The sequence below is a fragment of the Protopterus annectens genome, chromosome 13.part0, assembly GCF_019279795.1.
Source record: "Protopterus annectens isolate FY-2018-M chromosome 13.part0, PAN1.0, whole genome shotgun sequence".
Lineage (NCBI taxonomy): Eukaryota > Metazoa > Chordata > Ceratodontiformes > Protopteridae > Protopterus > Protopterus annectens.
Window position 1 is genome coordinate 749,731,682 of NC_056747.1, and position 19,194 is coordinate 749,750,875.

Below are 19,194 nucleotides of genomic sequence, written 5' to 3' on the forward strand. Positions count from 1 at the left end.
CTTCTACCATACACTACTGCTACAGAAATGAGTACTTAAATGCCATGCGTAGTCCAAAGAAATATCCATATGAGCGTTTATTTTATTAATGTGGTCAAGTCATGACAAAGTTGCAAAGAAGCTACATTGAACTGCATGTAAATATCCACACCCACCTGTTCGCTAACTGTAGCTAACTTGTTCTCAAGGTCCCTCTTCTCACGGAGGATTTTCTGTTTGCTTTCATATTCCTCTTCCAGCTGTACTTCCATCTGTTTTAGCTGCAGGTGACAAAAATCAAATTACTGAAAAGATACTGAACTGCAGGCATGACTTGCTTTTTATTCCTCTCTGATGAAAATAAATAACCACTCAATCCAAGTCATTTTAGAACACATTGTTGTCTTATGCTCTGTGTTTCTACATAGTACTTTAGCGCCTATTGACACTGAAACCATCATATGTCGACATAAAATTTAACTGTGTAAGAAAATACCACTTTCAAAACTGTTTTTGTTTTCTTTGGGGGGGGGGGGCGTGGGTGGCTGAGAGTAACTAGAAAACACTAAAATCCAAGGACACTTCTCTAGTTAGTCATCTGTGCGAGTGAAACTGGTTACAGCACTCTTACACTGTCTAACAATGAAAGCATTAAGTGGTTTCACACAACCATCTACCTCAGCTCATCCCAGTTACTAAATTTATGTGAATGTCTAGCACTTAAGCTCAGAGGGTTAAAGTTGTGAGCTACTCATAAGCTTCATCCTACAGCCTTGTTTTTGAACAATCTCCACATGCATACTTTGCCACTATGAGCAACTTACTTAGACAGTGCTCCCAAAAATAAAAGAAATCTATTATTCCATTTAAGACCTGACTAATCAGGGATTTGAGAAGAACTATGAGAATGAAGTCTGAAGACAGAGTGAATAAATGGGACAGATGGCAACAGCAACAAAACTTGCCAATGTACAATTTTATTTACAGGTGGGGTCTAAAACTTGTTAACTGACAGGTCAAAGAAGTGTGCCCAGAAAGACATCAATGTCGCATTCAGAAAGGGGGACAGCAAAAGAAAGGGGAACATTAGAAAATACTTTAGAAAAGGAAGACTGGAAGAACGCTAGACTAAATATAATACCCAGGTTATGATTTAAGGGAATATTAACATGGAACAGCACATACATATCATGCAAATGCCTTGCAAAATTAGGCTGTAAAATCTTATAGTTGACAAAGCAGACCTGGACAGAACCATGAAGGATCCTTTTACTTCTGCAAGAGAAAACCAGGTAATCAGCTGTACCACTCAGATGCAAGTAACAACTTACAAATGATAATTCCATTTCTTAAAATTGTGTGAAGGGGATTTTATTTTTAATTTCCATGCTGTCTTGCTACAGTAAACACCATGTCTCTAAACTGTTCTTCACGTGCAGTGGCAATTGTTTTAGCCCAAATGTCCTAGTAAACACCAGCATGCACGTGGACTGATTGAAAATAAACTCTGAGAAAAAGTAGGACTTGTTTGTGTAATTTCCTTGTGGGGAAAAAACAATCAAAACTTTCTATGCATCAGAGACAAACCTGGGAAAGATGCTAATGTCAGTAGAAGCAAATGAAAATGTGCATGAAAGACGGAAGATCATTCTGCATGTTTTGCTGACACCTCAAAGGAGAATATTTTAGATAAGATGTGGAAAAACGAAGCAAATTAAAGTATATCATCACACTGTGAATACAGGTATTGTTATGAAAAGCTCTTGTACACAGGAAAAGGGTGAGAAGAAAAGTTGTTGGTTTGAGCTCTTATGGGAACTTAGCCACTTAAGATAAAATGTTGTTCACCTGAAACAGCACATGATGCATGTAAAAGAAGACAAAAAAATCTCCCCTTAAATGTCTAAGTAAAAAAAGTCTGAATTAAAAAATGTACAGTGGTAAAGCAGTGGTGTCAAACTGATAAGGGGTTTAAATGAAAAATAGTGAACCATCATGCTAACAGAAATAAGTCCACAAAAACCAAAGATGGACCTTAAAAGCAGTATGCTGACTGAAGTAATGTTTGATGACATTTTCTCCAAAAACCTTAAAGTATAAAGGACAGACTCAGGTTACCAGTGTCTTCATTCAACAAGCACCTGGTGACTAAGATCAAAGATAAGGTGTATCATCACACAACATTAATAAGGATAACCTTGGGTGTCTTGTGTATGGAACCACCTTCGACTTAAACTGTTGGAGGGCTGGTTGGCCATAGTACTACTATGATTATTACTGACAGGAAACATTTCTTGAGTAAAGTAAAATCTTTATTTCACCATAAAAAGAAAATGTGTCCTCAGTAAAATAAATACATCTACTTAGTTAAAAAAACACATTAGTGTGTACATTTCAAGTTATTTCAACATTCCTTTTTAAATTCATATGAGAACAATCACAACTAACATTTTATTTGTAAACTGTAACAAAGAAGCACCAATGAGAGACAATAGGAAAGCCTACATTTCCCAGAATACAACCAATTAGCTATAAAACGTACTCTACAAGACATTTGGATGCAATATTTATCTGCTTAGGAGAACTTCATCTTTAGATACAGACATTTTCCAAAAGTCAGTTGCACCTCTATAATGCCTACTATATCATCAATGCTTTCAAAATGAATCACAACTCTATTACAACTATTTACTTATCACAGGTGGTTTAAAGTGCTTATACCACAGACTAGCAGAAATATTATATCAATACCACATATTCACAGTGTTATTACTATTGCATGCTCCTGTAAAGGGCTAAAATGAAACTGCACGTGTTTTAGAAAGTACGTATATGTGTGTCCTAAAAGGTTAGTGTATGTGCTGCAAAAGCATAAGTGGCAACGTAGAAAAGTACAGAATGCTAAGTTTTATTTTTTGAGCCTGAGGCAGCATTTCTTTTAAATCACATGGTAAAAAGAAACGTATTGATACTAAGCTAGAAACGTAGATAAAAAGTTGCAAATCTATTTTTATTAAACTTGACGTACTTTCATTAAATATTTAGTAATGGTCAGAAGAATAAATTGTGTTGTGAACTGTATTAGTTAGCAGTTTTCTATTGATTGCTAGCACTAGTATGATTGACAAAGTTTACTACTTTGTTAAAGTTTTTCTATAAAATATTATAAGTTCTTTTGTTCAGGGAGACATGGCTTCTGAGTACTGTCTCCCACATATGTGTTATTTCTTTTAATAAATTATATTTTAATCTTCTAGAGCCTGATGTCTATTTTATTAACAGATGATGCCATGACTCAGGTTTTTTCAAACTGTCTGGAGCTGCTTATATAAAAAATCACTTTACTGGGCTCTCTGACAGTTTTCTGTCCAATATATTTTCTGTAACTTTAGTTCACAACTGCACCTCTTTTTGACTCATTCAGTCATGGCAGACTTTCAGGTTTTCACAGGTAAGTGTAGCTTTTGTACGAGTGTGGGTTAGTATGTGAATGGGATATATTTTATTTTATTTTTTGTATTAACATTGTAAGTTTTCTTTACAATGGGAGCAAATGTAGGTACTTAAAAAAAAAAAAAAAAAAAAAAAAAAAAAGTATGATACTCCTGTAAGACGTACATTTCAAAATTTTAACAAAAATAGCTGTCTTTACTTAAATAAATGGCAAGAGCTCACTAAAAATGATGGTAAATTAACTTTTCCACCTGCACGTACTTTTGATAAAAATATTCTTTTAAACTTAGAAAAAAGGTAATACAGTCCCTGCTGGCTGCCAGTCAGCCTTTAATGCATGGCAGGTAAAAAAAAAATTCTATAGTTTGTAGTTTAAAATATTAAGCAGTCAAGCTTAAAACAGTTAAAAGTGGCTCATAAAACGGTTAATCATCTGCAACATTCTGTCAGGGACAGGGTGGTTAAGGCTCTATCCCCTTAGAAAATTACAAAAACTACAACTTAGCTGCAATGAGGTTGTCTGATGATGACTGCTTAGTACTGCCCACCACAACACCACCACCTTATAATGTACTATCATCTCCGCCTGACCAGCAAAAATTCTGCTATCTCTTCTTCCACCCCAGAGATTACTATTCCACCACCTTCCCAGGAAAGGCAACCTTTTGAGTTGTCGACCTCTGCTAGCCACACGACTCAACCTGCTCCGTTAACTCATTCCTCTAGCCAGCCTACAACTTCTTCCCCTTCTTCTGTTTCAGATGGTACTCGGTCTACATTACCTCCGATGCTTGTTAACTTTCCAAGACTACATACAAAGGGGGCATTATCTTCTTTTCCTTGATGACAAAAGCTACATTTATGTAAATTTGTTTCTCAATTCCCGATTATTATAAATGGAGCTGGTTATTTTAGACATGATAAACGAAATACAGATAAAAATGATTCTGAATCCTCCCCGGGGAAAAAAAGAATAGTATAGTTACTCCAACCACCCACTCACTCACATCCTCTGTGGCAAGTCCCAAACCTAGTACATGGCAGAAATAAAGCAGCACCTTCAACTACAAATGTGGTCTTGCCCTTGGTCTGCTGTTGAGTTCCAAACTATTTTGGACTCTCTTCCATCAATCAAAACAAATCCAGCAAAATATGCAAAAATCTTAAAAGGGCATGCTCAATTGCAAAATCCTACTTTAAAAGATCTCAGGGCAGTAATGGACACATCCATTCCACCTAATCTATTTAAATGCATTTTAAATCATGCTAATATACCAGACCTTATTCCCCAGCATACAGACGTAGAGGCTTTTCAGGCAACTAGGACTCATTTATTACAGGCTATTACTGCATTATGTCCATGGTACCTAACTGGTCGTGGATAAATGCAGCCATACAGAAAGAGGACAAGTCAGTTAAATCTTATTTACGGCACATGAAAAACACCTTTAAAGCCTTCTCAGGTTATACAGAACCTACTAAAGGCCCGGCAGCAAGTAGTCTCTCAGCTGCTTTTGTCAATGGTTTACTGCCCCCCCATTTAAGACCAGCTAAAAAAGTTTGCTTAACCTGGCACAGTTTAGCGTCATAAACTTGTTAATCAAGTTCAATATTTAGCAGACACCCTTAATTCATCAAAATGAGTGCGACAAGAGGAGCAACAAGAAAAATTATTCAACTTACCAAAATTAAAAAAGGGGGACATAATAAATTTAAATTTACTCAAAATTAGGGACCATTTCCTCAAAATTTTAATAATAATCATATCCCACAATCACAAAAACAGAGACAGGGAACAAATTCAAATCCATGCTTTAATTGAGGCCAAAATGGTGATTGGAGGGACAACTGTCCTTTCCTGCAGCCTGTAGACATGCCAATGCAGTCTAATAATCCATTTAATAATTATCTGCCACTACGAGGTCAACAAACTGTCCAACAAAATGTGAGGCAACAACCTCCTACGTAAAACACTCCTTGGCAGCCACCAGCTTGACAACAAGATACACAGGACAGCCATAAAAAGAAATCACAGCTATTTCCTTTTGTACCTGTACACATACACACAAAAAATAACTGTAAACATCACAGTTCAAAACAACAGTATTCCCTTTTTAATAGATACTGGAGCTACTAAATCAATGCTAAATGCTTCCACAGCTAAAAATCTCCCTTTGTCCTGCAACTCAGTGTAAGAGGTTAGGATATCAGGAGTCTCTTTAGGCTACTCGGAGACAGTTTCAGTTCCCATTCAGTTGGGACAACTGCCGAACCAACATGCTTTTCTTGTTAAAACTTCTGTGCACCTCAATCTTTTAGGCATGGATCTTCTCTGTAAGTTACAATATAAAATATTCTGTACACCAGAAAAAGCATTTAAATATTCCCAATGAGTCTCCGGTAATGCAGATGTGTGCTGCAGTAGGTATTTTAAATAAAAAAAAATGCTCTTTTCTTTCCTTACTGACACAATACCTGTACAACCATCAGATGTAGACTTACTAAATACAGTTCCATCAGAGTTACAGACAACCTATGACAATGAGGTAGGACTTATTAGAGATGGTACACCAGTACATATTACTTTAAAACCTCATGATCCTCTACCCATGGTAGCACAATATCCTCTTTTGGCAGGAGCAAAAGCAAAAATTAAACGAGTTATTTCAGCATTGCTGCAACAAGGTATAATTATTCCTACTATGAAGTCCTTGTAATGTACCCATTTTGCCAGTACAAAAAAAGCAGGAAAGATGCTTATAAATTTGTCCAAAATCTCAGAGCTGCAAATAAACTAGTTGTGCCTGCTTCTCCTGTAGCACCTAACCCTGCAACTATTCTTATCTCAATTCTCCCTTCTGCTACTACCTTTTTGGTTATTAATATTTCTTTAGCTTTCTTCTCTATCCCAATGTACCCTGATAGTCAGTATTTGTTTGCGTTTACATATAGAGGACAGCAATACACATAGACATGTTTGCCCCAAGGATGTGTAAAGTCACCCACCTTGTTTTCAAGGAAAATAAAAAAGCAGCTAAATAAAGCACAGTTACCCTGCAGCTCTGCCTTAGTACAGTACGTAAACAATCTTCTCATAGTGTCCGATTCCTTAGCTGACTGGACACTGTTTTCCTGTTAACTACACTAACTGAGCTAGGATTCAAAGTAAACTGATTTAAGCTTCGGCTTTGGCAAGCACAAGTCCAGTATTTAGGCCATCTAATCTCTGAAAATGCACAACACATTTTGTCTTCTCGCATTGTAGCTATACAGATGACACTGAGACCTACTACTCTAAAACAACAAAGTATTTCTTGGTTTAGCAGGCTATTGCAGATAAAAGATATCCAACTATGCTAAAATAATTGAACCTTTATTAAAATTATTAAAAAGGGACAACCCCAAACTGCTCCCATGGCGGTCCTGCCATAAACACGCTTTTACTCAGTTAAAATTACTTCTTTCAAATCCTCCAGCATTTGAACTGCCAGACTGTTTAAGTGTTCTTTCTTTTCTGTTGTAAATGCAATAAGGTAGAATTAAAATTATTAGCACAAAAATAATGGTGTTTAGACAAGTTGCTTATTACAGTACAAATCTTAATCCAGTGACAGCTGCACTTCCCCCTTGCAACTGCCTGGTTAGTTGATACAGCAATGGCACTTACTCTAGGTCATAACACTTTTGTTGCAGTGACACATGTGGTCAATGCTTTGTTATTAAAGACTAAAACATAATGTCTTTCTGCATCTAAACTTTTCAAATATAAACCAGCTCTACTTAATAATCCTACTTTGCAAATTATTAATGCCTTCCCTTAAATCCAGCTTCTCTTATCCCTACTACTAATAAAGGTAAACCTCGTGATTGTGTTTTTGTTGTTAACAATGTGCTTCCTCCTAGACCTGATCTCCAAAATACTACTCTGCAAAACCCTGACTTAATTTTGTTCGTCAATAAATCAAGTATCAAAAAAAAGAAACAATTAATAGCCGCTTTGCAGTCTGTAGTATTGATCAAGAAGTTATGTACTCACCATAACATTCGATGTATGTAGTCCATCTTGCCTCACATTCTTACCTGTGGGTTCGGAGCTGAATGTCGGCTCCGGCTCGGCCATACTTTTTAGCTCAAAGTCTTTCTATTGGCTGGGCTAAGATGGTATCCCATGCTGCACTGCTCTCTATCCCCAGATCTACTTTGCTGCGAGCACCAGCACTCATTCTCCATGCATAACAACACATAAGGAAAGGAAAAACAAACCAAGAATGAAGGGAACTCTGAAACCAGGCCTAACCTCCAGATCCTTCAGGACGGGGGAAGGAGGGGGGTAAGTATGAATGTGAGGCGAGATGGACTACATACATCGAACGTTATGGTGAGTACATAACTTCTTGATCTTATGTAGTCCAATCTCGCCTACATTCTTACCCATAGGACAGCGTCCCCAGCACCTAAATCCTGGGAGGCTCAGTGGAAAATACACCTGAGCACTGTGGAACCAAAGGAAGACCTGCCTCTAGATACCACATCTAACTTGTAATGAGTAACAAAGGTATGAGGAGATGCCCAAGTAGCCGCAGCACAAATATCATCCATAGACAATCTGGTCTGAAAAGCTGTAGCTGTAGATACAGACCGGGTAGAGTGAGCCTTCACCCAGAACGGTAAATCTTTTCCCCCTGAGGTATAAATGAAAGAAATACAACTGGAAATCCACCTGGACAACGTGACTTTGGAAACAGGAGACCCAATTCTGTTTTCCGAAAATGAAACAAACAACTGATCAGATTTTCTGAGGTCTTTCGTTCTGTGCAAATAAAAATGTAATTGTCTGTGCACATCCAATTGATGAAATTTGAATTCTGCCTTGTTTGAGAACTGAGGAAAAAACACTGGCAATTCAACAGATTGGTTAAGGTTACTAACTGACGTTACTTTGGGAAGAAAGGAGGGATTCGGTCTGAGAGAAACCCTGTCCTTATGAAAAATCAAATAAGGGGGTTTGATTGATAAAGCTTGAAGCTTCGAAACACGTCTGGCTGACGTGATGGCTACCAAAAAGACAGTCTTCCAAGTTACGAATTTTAAATCGCAAGTGGCTGCAGGCTCAAAGGGGGGGTGCAGTAAGACCCTGTAGAACAAAGGTTCAAGTCCCAAGGCATAACAGATTCCGAGACCGGAGGACGAAGTAACAAAGTGCCCTTCAGGAAAGCCTTACAGAGTTTATGTGCCATTAGACAAGGTTCGTCTGCGACATGAAAGGTAAAAATCGCCGCCAACTGGACTTTAATGTTGCGGCCTTTGAACCCTGGTTAAAAAGCATAGACAGGAACTCCAATACAGATGAAATTGGAGCTGTGTAAGGGTCACTCTTTTTGGCATGTGCCCAGATTGAAAACCTCTTCCATTTGCTGTAATAAATCTTCCTGGCCGAAGGCTTATGAGAGGAAGATACAATATGAACCACCTCCGGCGAAAATTGGTGAATCCTAACTAATGACGGAAGTGGAGTAGCCAGGCTGTCAACCGGACGGTCCGAAGAGAGGGATGGAGCTGCCCTGACATGTGAGTCAGTAAGTCTGGTTGTGGGTCCAGAATCCCATGAGATAGGGATGGAGAAAGGGGAACCACATTTGACGAGGCCAGTGTGCGGCAATCAGAATCATTTTGCTTCCCAAGGATTGCGCTTTCTGAATAACCTTTGACAGCAAGGGAACCGGAGGGAAGGCATATAGTAGACCGGAGGGCCAATCGTGAACTAGAGCGTCCCTGGGTGACTCCCCCTGAAGGGGGATCAGGGTGAAGTAGCTGCTGCATTTAGCATTGAGGGGGCTGGCAAAAAGGTCACAGCAAGGCTGACTCCACCTGCGGAAGATCTGCTCTGCAACTTGACAGTTCAGGGACCACTCGTAAGGCATCAGAATAGCTCTGCTTAGCCTGTTTGCGATCACACTGGACTTCCCCGGAATGTGCGTTGCTACCAGAAAATGTTGGGAGGACACTGCCCACTGCCACATTCGCATGGCCTCTCTGCAAAGGGGATATGACTTGGTTCCTCCCTGCTTGTTTAGATATCACACCACTGACATATTGTCTGAGTGGATTGCAATAGTCCCGAGAGGAAGGAAACTCTGAAGTGCTTGCAGCGCTAGTAGCACAGCTCTCATCTCCAGGACATTGATATGCAGATGCATCTCGTGCTCTTGCCACATGCCTTGGACTGTCCTGCCTAGATAATTCCCCCCCTCCTCATCTGGGAGCCATCCGTGGTCACCATGGCAGCCGGGGGAGCAAGGAACAAAGGGCTTTCCCACATTGAGGTTGTCGGTGCAAAGTCACCAACTGAGATCCTGTTTGCACCTGTCTGTGAGTAGAATAGGGTGAGAAAGTGGAGGACGTTGAGACCACTGGATGAAGAGTAGCCACTGAAGGAGCCTCATATGTAACCTTGCCAGAGCGACTAACATAATCGTAGCAGCCAATGTCCCCAACAATTGGAGGACCCATCTTGCCTTCACTCTTCTCAAAGGTAGCAAGGCGTAAACCTGTTGTTGTAGGACTCTGATTCTTTCCTGTGGTAGAAACGCCCACATGAGGACGGTGTCTAATTTGGCGCCTATAAAAGTGACACTGTGAGGGCAACAAGGCAGATTTTTCCCAGTTCAATGGGATGCCCAGCTGTTGACATAGGTTGATAGTAGCATCCCTGGTCTGAAGTAGTAGATGCCTGGTGGTGGCAGTAAGGAGCCAGTCGTCCAGGTATGGAAACACTTGAAATCCCTGACGTCTCAAGTGAGCAGTCACCACTGTCATGCATTTGGTAAACACCCTGGGGGCTGTGGTGAGACCAAAGGGCAGGGCTCGAAACTGAAAGTGACTGGCTCCCAGCCGGAAGCGTAGGTGACTTCTGGATACACTGTCCATCTTTATGTGGTAGTAAGCATCCTTGAGGTCGATGGAGCACATCCACACTTCTTTTCCCAACAATGGGAGAATAGACTGCAACATGACCATTCAGAACTTGGACTTTTGCACATGGGTGTTCAATCGGCTGAGATCCAAAATGGGTCTCAGGTCCCCTGTCCTTTTCGGCACCTAAAAGAATCTGGAGCAAGTCCCTAATCTGACCTGGACAGAGGGGACATGTTGGATGGCTCCTTTTTCTAGCAGCTTTGAATCTTCTGAAGCTGCGTAATCCCTTTGACTGGGTGGAACATCCGGGATTTTCTTGATTGGAGGGGGATTTGACGAGAATGGAATGACATATCCTCCGGAAATTATTCGTAGAACCCACTGGTCCTGGGTGATATCTTGCCAGGCCTCCGGGTATAATGAAGATTCGACCCCCGACTGGCTCCGGAAATGCACAGTCGGGCCTCCCATCAGGAGCGGCGGTAGGGAGAACCACGAAAGGAACTGCAGTCTCCCGAATTGCGAGGGCATCCTCTGCCCCTAGGGCGGCACCTTCCTGAATAACCACCCCCTCCCCTGCCTCTGGAGGGGGGCTCACCTTGTGCACCGGGAAAAAACTTCTGATTTCTTAAACCACATTTTGCCACCCCTCTGGGCCTTGGGATAAGGCCTAGAGAGAAGGGAAAAATGGACTCCTACGGCAGACAGAGTTTTTCCCTCCTGCTCGCACCTAGTGAGAGTGTCTTTCATCTTGGTTCCGAACAAAGAGGAACCATCAAACGGGGCGTCGGTGAATGAAGGCTTGAAGGCCTCGGCGAAATAACAAAGGCACATCCAGGCCTGCCTCCTAAGAGCAACTCCTGAACCTGCTGCCCTACTCGCTCCCTCGGCTGCGTAGGAGATTAGCCTCATGGAGGAGTTTGCAATAGAATTGAGGGTAGACAGCTGAGCGCTGAACTTCTGGGCCACCGCCTCAGAAACATTACCAGTGAGAGTATCTCCAAGCTCCTTTAGGAGATCTCTCTGGAGTCATGTAAAGTGTGATAAGTAACTCAGTGAACGTAAGGTAAAGGTCGCTGAAGAAAAGGTACGCTTCCCATACTGGTCCATAGTCCTAGACTCCTTATTAGGGGGATGGACGGTGGAAGAAGTCTCAGCTAATTCCTTCTGTGTGGCAGCTGCAACCACCATAGCATCCACAGGGACTCCCTTGGATAGAAATTCCTTACCAGGAGGAGCAGACAAAAATTTATTGGGTCTCCTGTGACTGGTTCCACAGAGTCAGGGGTTTCCCACACCCTTCGACAAACCAAATCCAGAAGCTTATCGAAGGGTGGAGATACCCAGGAGGCTGAGGGCTGAGCACAAAAGGCCTTCAGGAAGACCGACTCCTCCTCAGAGGGGGCTTTGGATGGCCAGTCACCTCTTTGCTTCAAAACCTCTAAGATGTCAGAGAAAGAAACATCCTCAGAGGATGACTTAGGGGACCCCTCAGATTCCTCGAGGTCGGTGTCTGATGTGAGAGACTCATCCTGGGAATCTATGTGCTTCCTCTTGCACATTTTCTTTCTGGGTGGCTCTTCAGGCAAAAACTCTGAAGGGCCCTCAGAAATATGGGGACCACTCGTGGGGGTACCCTGAGGCCTTGGGGCTCCACTATCCAGAGATAGATGGCGATCAGAGACCTGCACTGGTGTTGTAGGAGGCAGAGTGACCGACCTGTATGATGCCACTGACGACCTGGCCAGCGCGCTCCACATGGCCTTAAAGGCTGGTCCTCCAGGATCCGAAGAACGACCAGCCTCCGAAGCCGAGACAGGAGTCAGGCTTCCCCGCGCCGAAGCGCCAAGAGGGAGACTAGGAGCCGAGAGGTGACCAAAGCCTCTCCTTCGGGTCCGACCAATGAATCCTGAGTCCTGAACCCCGTGGACAGCGCCGACGGGGTCGGAGCGGACATCGGAACCGATAAGCCAGGAGGGGCTGTCGGAACCGACCTAGGGACATCACACGGAGCCAAGCACTCTGGCTCTGAAAGCTGAGATGTGCTTGGAGGAGGAAGTATCGATGTATCAATGTAGGTTGAGGGACCGGCTCTGGAGCCGACTGGGTCAGAGCCGAGAACAATTTTGCCAGTACCGGTGACTGAAAAAGTCTCTGCACCACTCTATTGACATCCACATCTGATAAGGTCCTGGAAGATTTGGAAGATAGGGAAGGAGATCGAGACCTCCTCTCTGAAGGGGACCTGTGAGGAGGGGATACCGGCCTAATGCTAGGCGACCGGCTCTGAACAGGCTCCAAGAAAATTGGAGCTGAAGCAGGTTTCATAACCACTGACACTTCCTGCGGCCCCGAGGATAATGGAGCCGAGGATGTCAATGAAGACTTTGCTATTTTCTCCGGTGGCTCCGAGGAGACTGATGGAGCCGGAGATCGCTTTTTTGCTTTGGAAGATTTTGCCTTAGAACTGGAAGCACTCTCCAGACCCTCCTCGAAGGAGGGTTTCAGAAGTCCCTTCAAAATCTATTTGTTTTTCCTTTCCTGAAGAACACGCGGGCTAAAGGCATGACAGAAACTACACGATTCCTGGAGATGAATCGCTCCCAGACAGTACACACACAGTGTCCATCAGTGATGGACATTTTATAACTGCACTTGGAGCACTTCTTGAAGCCCAAGGGCTTATGCTCCTAAGTATCTTTGGACATAGTTAACCAACAGCAAGTAAATAACTGAAAATTAGACCAACCATCAAACAGCCACAAGTGCGGGAACAAGCCAAACAACAGACAGAACACCACAAAGATCTCTAACTCAAACGATCCTTTGACACAAATACAAGGGGGGAGGACTAATTCCTCTAATTTAAACGGTTTTAGTCCAAGGGAAGACTTTTGCACACAAGGAAAGCAAGGGGGCAGACTAGGTCCTCTAACTGAAACGGCCCTAGCCCGTTGGAAACAGCAAGTGGGATACCACGGAATACACAATAAAGAAAACACAACTTTTCCACAATACAGTCAAGAACACACACACTAGCTATTAAAATAGCTTTTTTTTTTGCAAAAACTTCTCTGACATAAGAAGAAAAAGGGTACTTAGCCACAGCCAAGAGCGAGACCACGTCCAAGCTACACGAGCAGCAAACGAGATCTGGGGATAGAGAGCAGTGCAGCATGGGATACCATCGTGGCCCAGCCAACAGAATGACTTTGAGCTAAAAAGTATGGCCGAGTCGGAGCAGACATTCGGCTCTGAACCCACGGGTAAAAATGTAGGAGAGATTGGATTACATAACATCAAATATTAACTGGACAACTGCAAAAAAAAATGTTTCAGCTCAAGTAGCCAAATTTATAGCTATTGCTAGAGATTGCAAGCTAGCACAAAAAAAGACTGTTGCAATGTACACAAATTCCAAATGTGCCTGTAAAGTTGCCCATGACTTCGAAAATCTCTATAAAAATAAATAAATATTTGACCTCTGCAGGAACAAAATTTAAAAATGCAGTTTTTATCATTAAATTGTTAAATGCTCTGCTTCTCACTTAAAAATATGTACCACTCGTAGATCAGATAATTCATTTAAGACAGTAGGTAATACTTTTGCTAATAAAGCTGCCTGATGGACTGCTTTATTAAATCCAGTTCAGGCCTCTTTTTTGTAGTCTCTCCAGGTTAAAAATGTGCCTGTAACGCTACAGTGATGCTAAAAAGGCAAATCCGTTACAGCTGCTGTTGTTCCCTGGACTCACTTTGGTTCCATCCAGATAAAAGGTTAGTAGCATCAAAAGATCTTTTATCGCAATTGCCACAGGCTTACCATTTGCCTTCCCATCTAATAAAAAATGCTTTAATAAGACAACTTTTGACTGACTGGTATGCCCCTTACAATTCAAAAGTTGTTCACCACCTTGTAAAATCTTGTAATATATGCCTTCAATTCAGTATTTCTAAATCTGCAACTGTTCCCACACAGCATGTGGGGACCTATTTGTTGTACACAGTGTGATTTCATAAAAATTACCACTGTGTGCAAAGTTTAAATATATATTAGTTTTAACTAATTTTTTTTTTCTGAATGGGTAAAAGCATACCAATGTTTTAAAAAATGATGTACCCTCAGTGGTCAAAAAACTTTTGTATGAATTTATACCCCATTTTGGGTACCATGTTGTACTCAGTCAGATAAACAGTACTCACTTCACGAGTCAGATTATTCAACAAATTTGTAAAGTTTTAAACATTCAAATGCAGTATCGCTGCTTGCACAGACCTCAGGCTTTAGGTATAGTAAGTAAATAAATACATAAATAAATCAAAGTTTAAAAACTAAGTTAACAAAACTTACTGAAAAGACTGGTCTAAAATGGCCAAAAGCCTTGTCCTTAGTTTTATTCACTATCCGCAGTGCAATCAGTGCACCTCAAAAATCTCCCCTCACAAAATCCTTACAGGATTTCCTATAAAAATGTTAGCCTCACCCCTATAAGCAAATCTTGATCTGCAAGTAGCTGATAAGACAATGCTTACTCATTGCAAAAAATTTATTTCTGTTCTACAGCATCTTCATTCACAGGTAATCTCTGCCCAGCTCCAGCCTGATCCTGATGCAACACACGATGTTAAACCAAAACACTGGATATTCGTTCATTATTTCTCCAAACGACATGACCCCCAACCTTGACAAAAAAAAACATTCCTAGTGCTCCTTTTCACAATAACAGCCCTAAGACTCAACAGATCTCTAACATAAATCCATACCTCCCATGTCCACAAACCAGTGCCAAATACAGGAAACCAAACCATTCCCTTCAATTTACCCACTGCAGCCTTGTCTGATAATTAATAAAATTGCTGCACTTAAGACTTTCAGTGACTGTCAAGGGTCATACTTGTCATGCAATAAATGGGACTGTAAAAGGTGGACAGTGCAAATGTAATATTACTCAAAAATGTACAGTAAAAATGCAGTAAATGGTATGGTCATAATAAAAGACTTTTATTTTATTTGTGGCAGTCTAGCATGTCCGTGGCTGCCAACAAACTGGTCAGAGTGCTGTTATATTGTGAAAGTTCTTCCAGTCATTCGACATGTAGAAGCCCAGCCCAGTGGTAAAATTTTGTAATACACAAAATAGACTGTAAAAAAATCTGATTGAAAAGGATGATGCTTCATAAATTTATCATCATGATTTAGAAAAAGCAGCTTTTAAAAAAATTTCTCATATGGATCTTGATAATGATGTAATTTCTGGGGCTGGTATATTATCTGCCTATGGGACCATAAAATCAATTTGAGAGCTAAAAAAGCTCACTAAGCTATTAAAAGTGTTGAGCAATGCTACGCTTAAAACTGTTAATTACTTTAGAGCTGAGTGCCATACGTGCAGTAGTATTCCAAAATCAAATGGCACTTAATTTCATACATCGGTCAAAGGTACGTACGTGTGTGCTCATGTTCATAGGTGGGTACTAGGCTATCTGCCTGAAGGCATTTATAAGCCTAACCAGAATGTGTTGGCTTTCGCCATCCCCTTAGATTAGTTCCCTGTGCCTCTGTCCAGCAGAGCCACTGAAGTGATCCCCGAGTTAAACTTTCTGTTTCCCATCCACTCGTCAAGGTTTCTTTTGAAGAGTGTTAGCGAGGAGGTCTGCCTAATGTAGACTGGGATCTTGTTCCAAAGCATGGGAAGTCTCTGGGATAGGAATCTATCCCTCCAGCATATCCTATTTATTGTTGTGGTAAGGTTTAGATCCCTAGAGCCTGTGGTTCGAGGGAATAAGGTTTTCTTTAGGTAGAGCATGTCCATCAATTCTGGGTTGGACATGCCCTTGTATGTCAGGCAGAGATCACCTTTGAGTATGCGGTATGCAACCGAGTACAACTGGAGTTTCTTCAGTCGAGCTGCATAGGGCATCTGTTTGAGGCTATTGATCCTCTTGGTGAGGTATTTCTGTGGTCTTTCCAGCTGTTGCAGGTGTCTTGTAAGGTACATCCCAAATGGGGCATTATACTCTAAGATGGGTCTGATGAGTGATGAGTAGAGGGGCACAATGACCTCTTTTGATCTGGATGCAAACCCTTTTGTGATTAGGTGGGCCATGTAGAAGGATTTTGTAACCACTTTGGCAATGTGATTATCAAAGGTGAGATTACTATCTACTTGGGTCCCCAGATCCCTTATTACGTCTTCCGTATTTAGTGGACTGCCACCTATGTGGTAGTTTGTGGGTACTTTGTTTTTTCCAAAGGGGATGACTATGCACTTTTTGGCATTTAGCTTGAGGCCATGATGTTGACACCAGGTATCCGTCTCAGTGAGACCCTTTTGGAGGATGTCTGTGTCAGCCGGATAGTCAATTATAGCCCCTAGTTTACAGCTGTCTGCGAACTTGGTCAGCCATAGTCCTCCTGTGCTTGCCTGCACCTCTGAGAAGTAAATGCCGAACAGGAGGGGTCCCAGGACTGAGCCCTGAGGAACACCACTTGTAACCGGTTTAGAGACGGACCTTGCTCCCGCAACTGTCACCATGTGGGTTCTGTCCGTGAGCCAGTTGGCAACCCATCTTGTGACTTAGGGGTGTATGTTCAGGCTGGTGAGCTTGTCTATAATACCAGAATGGGGAATGGTGTTGAAGGCCTTAGCGATGTCTAGGTAGGCTGTGTGTACCACCTTTCCCCTCGTCTATAGCCTTGGTAACTGTCTCAAAGAAGTCCACCAAGTTTAGGAGGCATGATCTGCCCTTAACAAAGCCAAACTGGGTAGGGTCCAGTGTTTGGAGGTTCCCAATGTCTCTGTTAATGAGTTCCATGATGACGCGCTCCATAGCCTTGCAGACCAAGCTAGTCAGGCTTATAGGGCGATAGTTCTCAGGGTCTGTTGTGGCTCCACCTTTGTGGAGCGGGATAACCGTTGCTGTGCACCACTCTATGGGTGGAGAGCCTGAGGTTGAAAGTACAGTTGTGTACACCTACCATAAATGTAGATGTTCGAGTGTCTTCACTGTTGCAGTCATGACTGTAGGGTTCTCCCCTGCCGGCAGGCAGCCCTCGGTCGGCCAGAATCCCAAAGTCTGGGTCCGGCGTCGGCTGTTCAGCTATGCTCCCTGACGTCAGAGCGCCAGGAGTACAAAGCTGACAGCCGACGCCATCTTCTCCAGTTTTTCTTGCCCCAGATGTCAGGAGTCCCAAAATGAAAAAGGTCCCAAAACCTTTGCAAATACACCTCAGATGAATGGTGAAAAGTAAAAATAAGAGGGGACAGGAGGGAGGGAAACCCAGACTGCAACAGTGAAGACACTCTAACATCTACATTTATGGTAGGTGTACACAACTGTACTATGTTCATCATGTTTCACTGTTGCAGTCATGACTGCAGGGTAGAATCCCAAAGCTGAAAGAAAGGGAGGTGGTCATAAAGAGGAAGGGACGGCTAAAAGGCCCTGCAAGACTGCAGAGGCAAAGCCTGCCCTAGACTTAGAGTAGAGAGGTAGACTGTAGTGCTTAGAAAAAGTATGCACTGAACTCCAAGTTGCAGCTTCCAAAATGTCTTTGGTAGGAACTCCCCTGAGGAAGGCCACAGAAGTGTCAGCAGCTCTGGTGGAATGAGTCTGTATACTCCCTGGGATTTGCTTTCCATGGTGTGAATAACAAAATCTGATTCCATGAGCAATCCATTTAGAAATGGTCTGTTTTGAAATGGCTTTACCTTGGGAACTTGAAGCATAAGAAACAAACAATTGTTCTGATTTTCTGATGTCCTTGGTTCTGTCCAGGTAAAAACGTAGTTGTCTGTGTACATCCAAGGAATGTAAGATCCTTTCCCCTTTATTTTGAGGAGTGGGGAAAAAGGTTGGCAAGTGGATAGTTTGATTTAAAGCCACTTTGGAAACCACCTTAGGCATGAAGGTAGGATTAATCCTCAAAGATACTCTGTCTTGATGAAAAATAATATAAGGTTCCACAGCCATAAAAGCTTGTAACTCTGAAACTCTCCTGGCAGAGGTTAGGGCTAACAAGATAGCTGTTTTCCAAGATAAAAACTTGATGTCAGAAGAGTCAGCAGGCTCAAAAGGAGGCAAGGTTAGTTTTTCCAAAACATAGTTGAGATCCCAAGCAGGAATGGGAGGAGATCTAGGAGGTCTTAAGTTCTTAGTTCCTCTGAGAAACTGCCTCATGAGCTGGTGGGAAAAGATGGGAGGGTCTGTATTATAATGAGCAGAAATAGCAGAGGCATGTATCTTAATGGAAGAGGAAGAGAGACCCTTATGTAGGAGATCTGTCAAGTAAAGTAAAATTAAGGTAATGTTAGGAAGAAGAGGATCAGAATCCTGAGCCTGCATCCAGGAACAAAATCTTTTCCATTTTCCTGCATAAGATTTTCTAGTGCTAGGACGTCTGGCTTCTAAAATGACATCCATAACCTGCTTGGGTAGGAAAGAAGAAATCAAAGGCCCTGGATTAACCAGGCCACCAGGCTGAGAGTTCTGACATGAGAGTGTAGAACCTGACCCTGATGTTGGGACAGAAGGTTCGGAGACTGAGGTAAAACCCAAGGGGGCTCCAGACATAGGTTTTTTAGAGTAGGATACCAAAACTGCTGAGGCCAATTTGGAGCCAGCAAGATTATCATCTTGGGCTTGTCCTGTTTTATCTTCAATAAGACCCGTGGAAGAAGAGGAAGAGGCGGAAAGGCATATCCCGAGAGGTTCCTCCAACTGAATGACAGGGCATCCACTTTCCAAGCTTCTCTGTGGAAAGTCCTGGTGCAAAAATTCTGTAGATGATGATTGAGATGGGATGCAAAGAGGTCTATGTGAGGACATCCCCAGACTGCTGTTATC

At 42.2% G+C, this 19,194-nt stretch overlaps 1 protein-coding gene across 7 annotated transcripts in view; it reads right to left on the bottom strand.

Annotated features, from left to right (window-relative positions):
- Positions 1-19,194, bottom strand: part of MYO18A (myosin XVIIIA) — a 2,129,602-nt gene that overhangs the window by 467,876 nt on the left and 1,642,532 nt on the right. For all 7 annotated transcript variants that reach the window (XM_044054445.1, XM_044054444.1, XM_044054446.1 and 4 more), the window contains one exon: positions 156-260. In XM_044054445.1, coding sequence (XP_043910380.1) covers positions 156-260 — 105 coding nt within the window. The remainder of the gene's footprint in view (positions 1-155; positions 261-19,194) is intronic.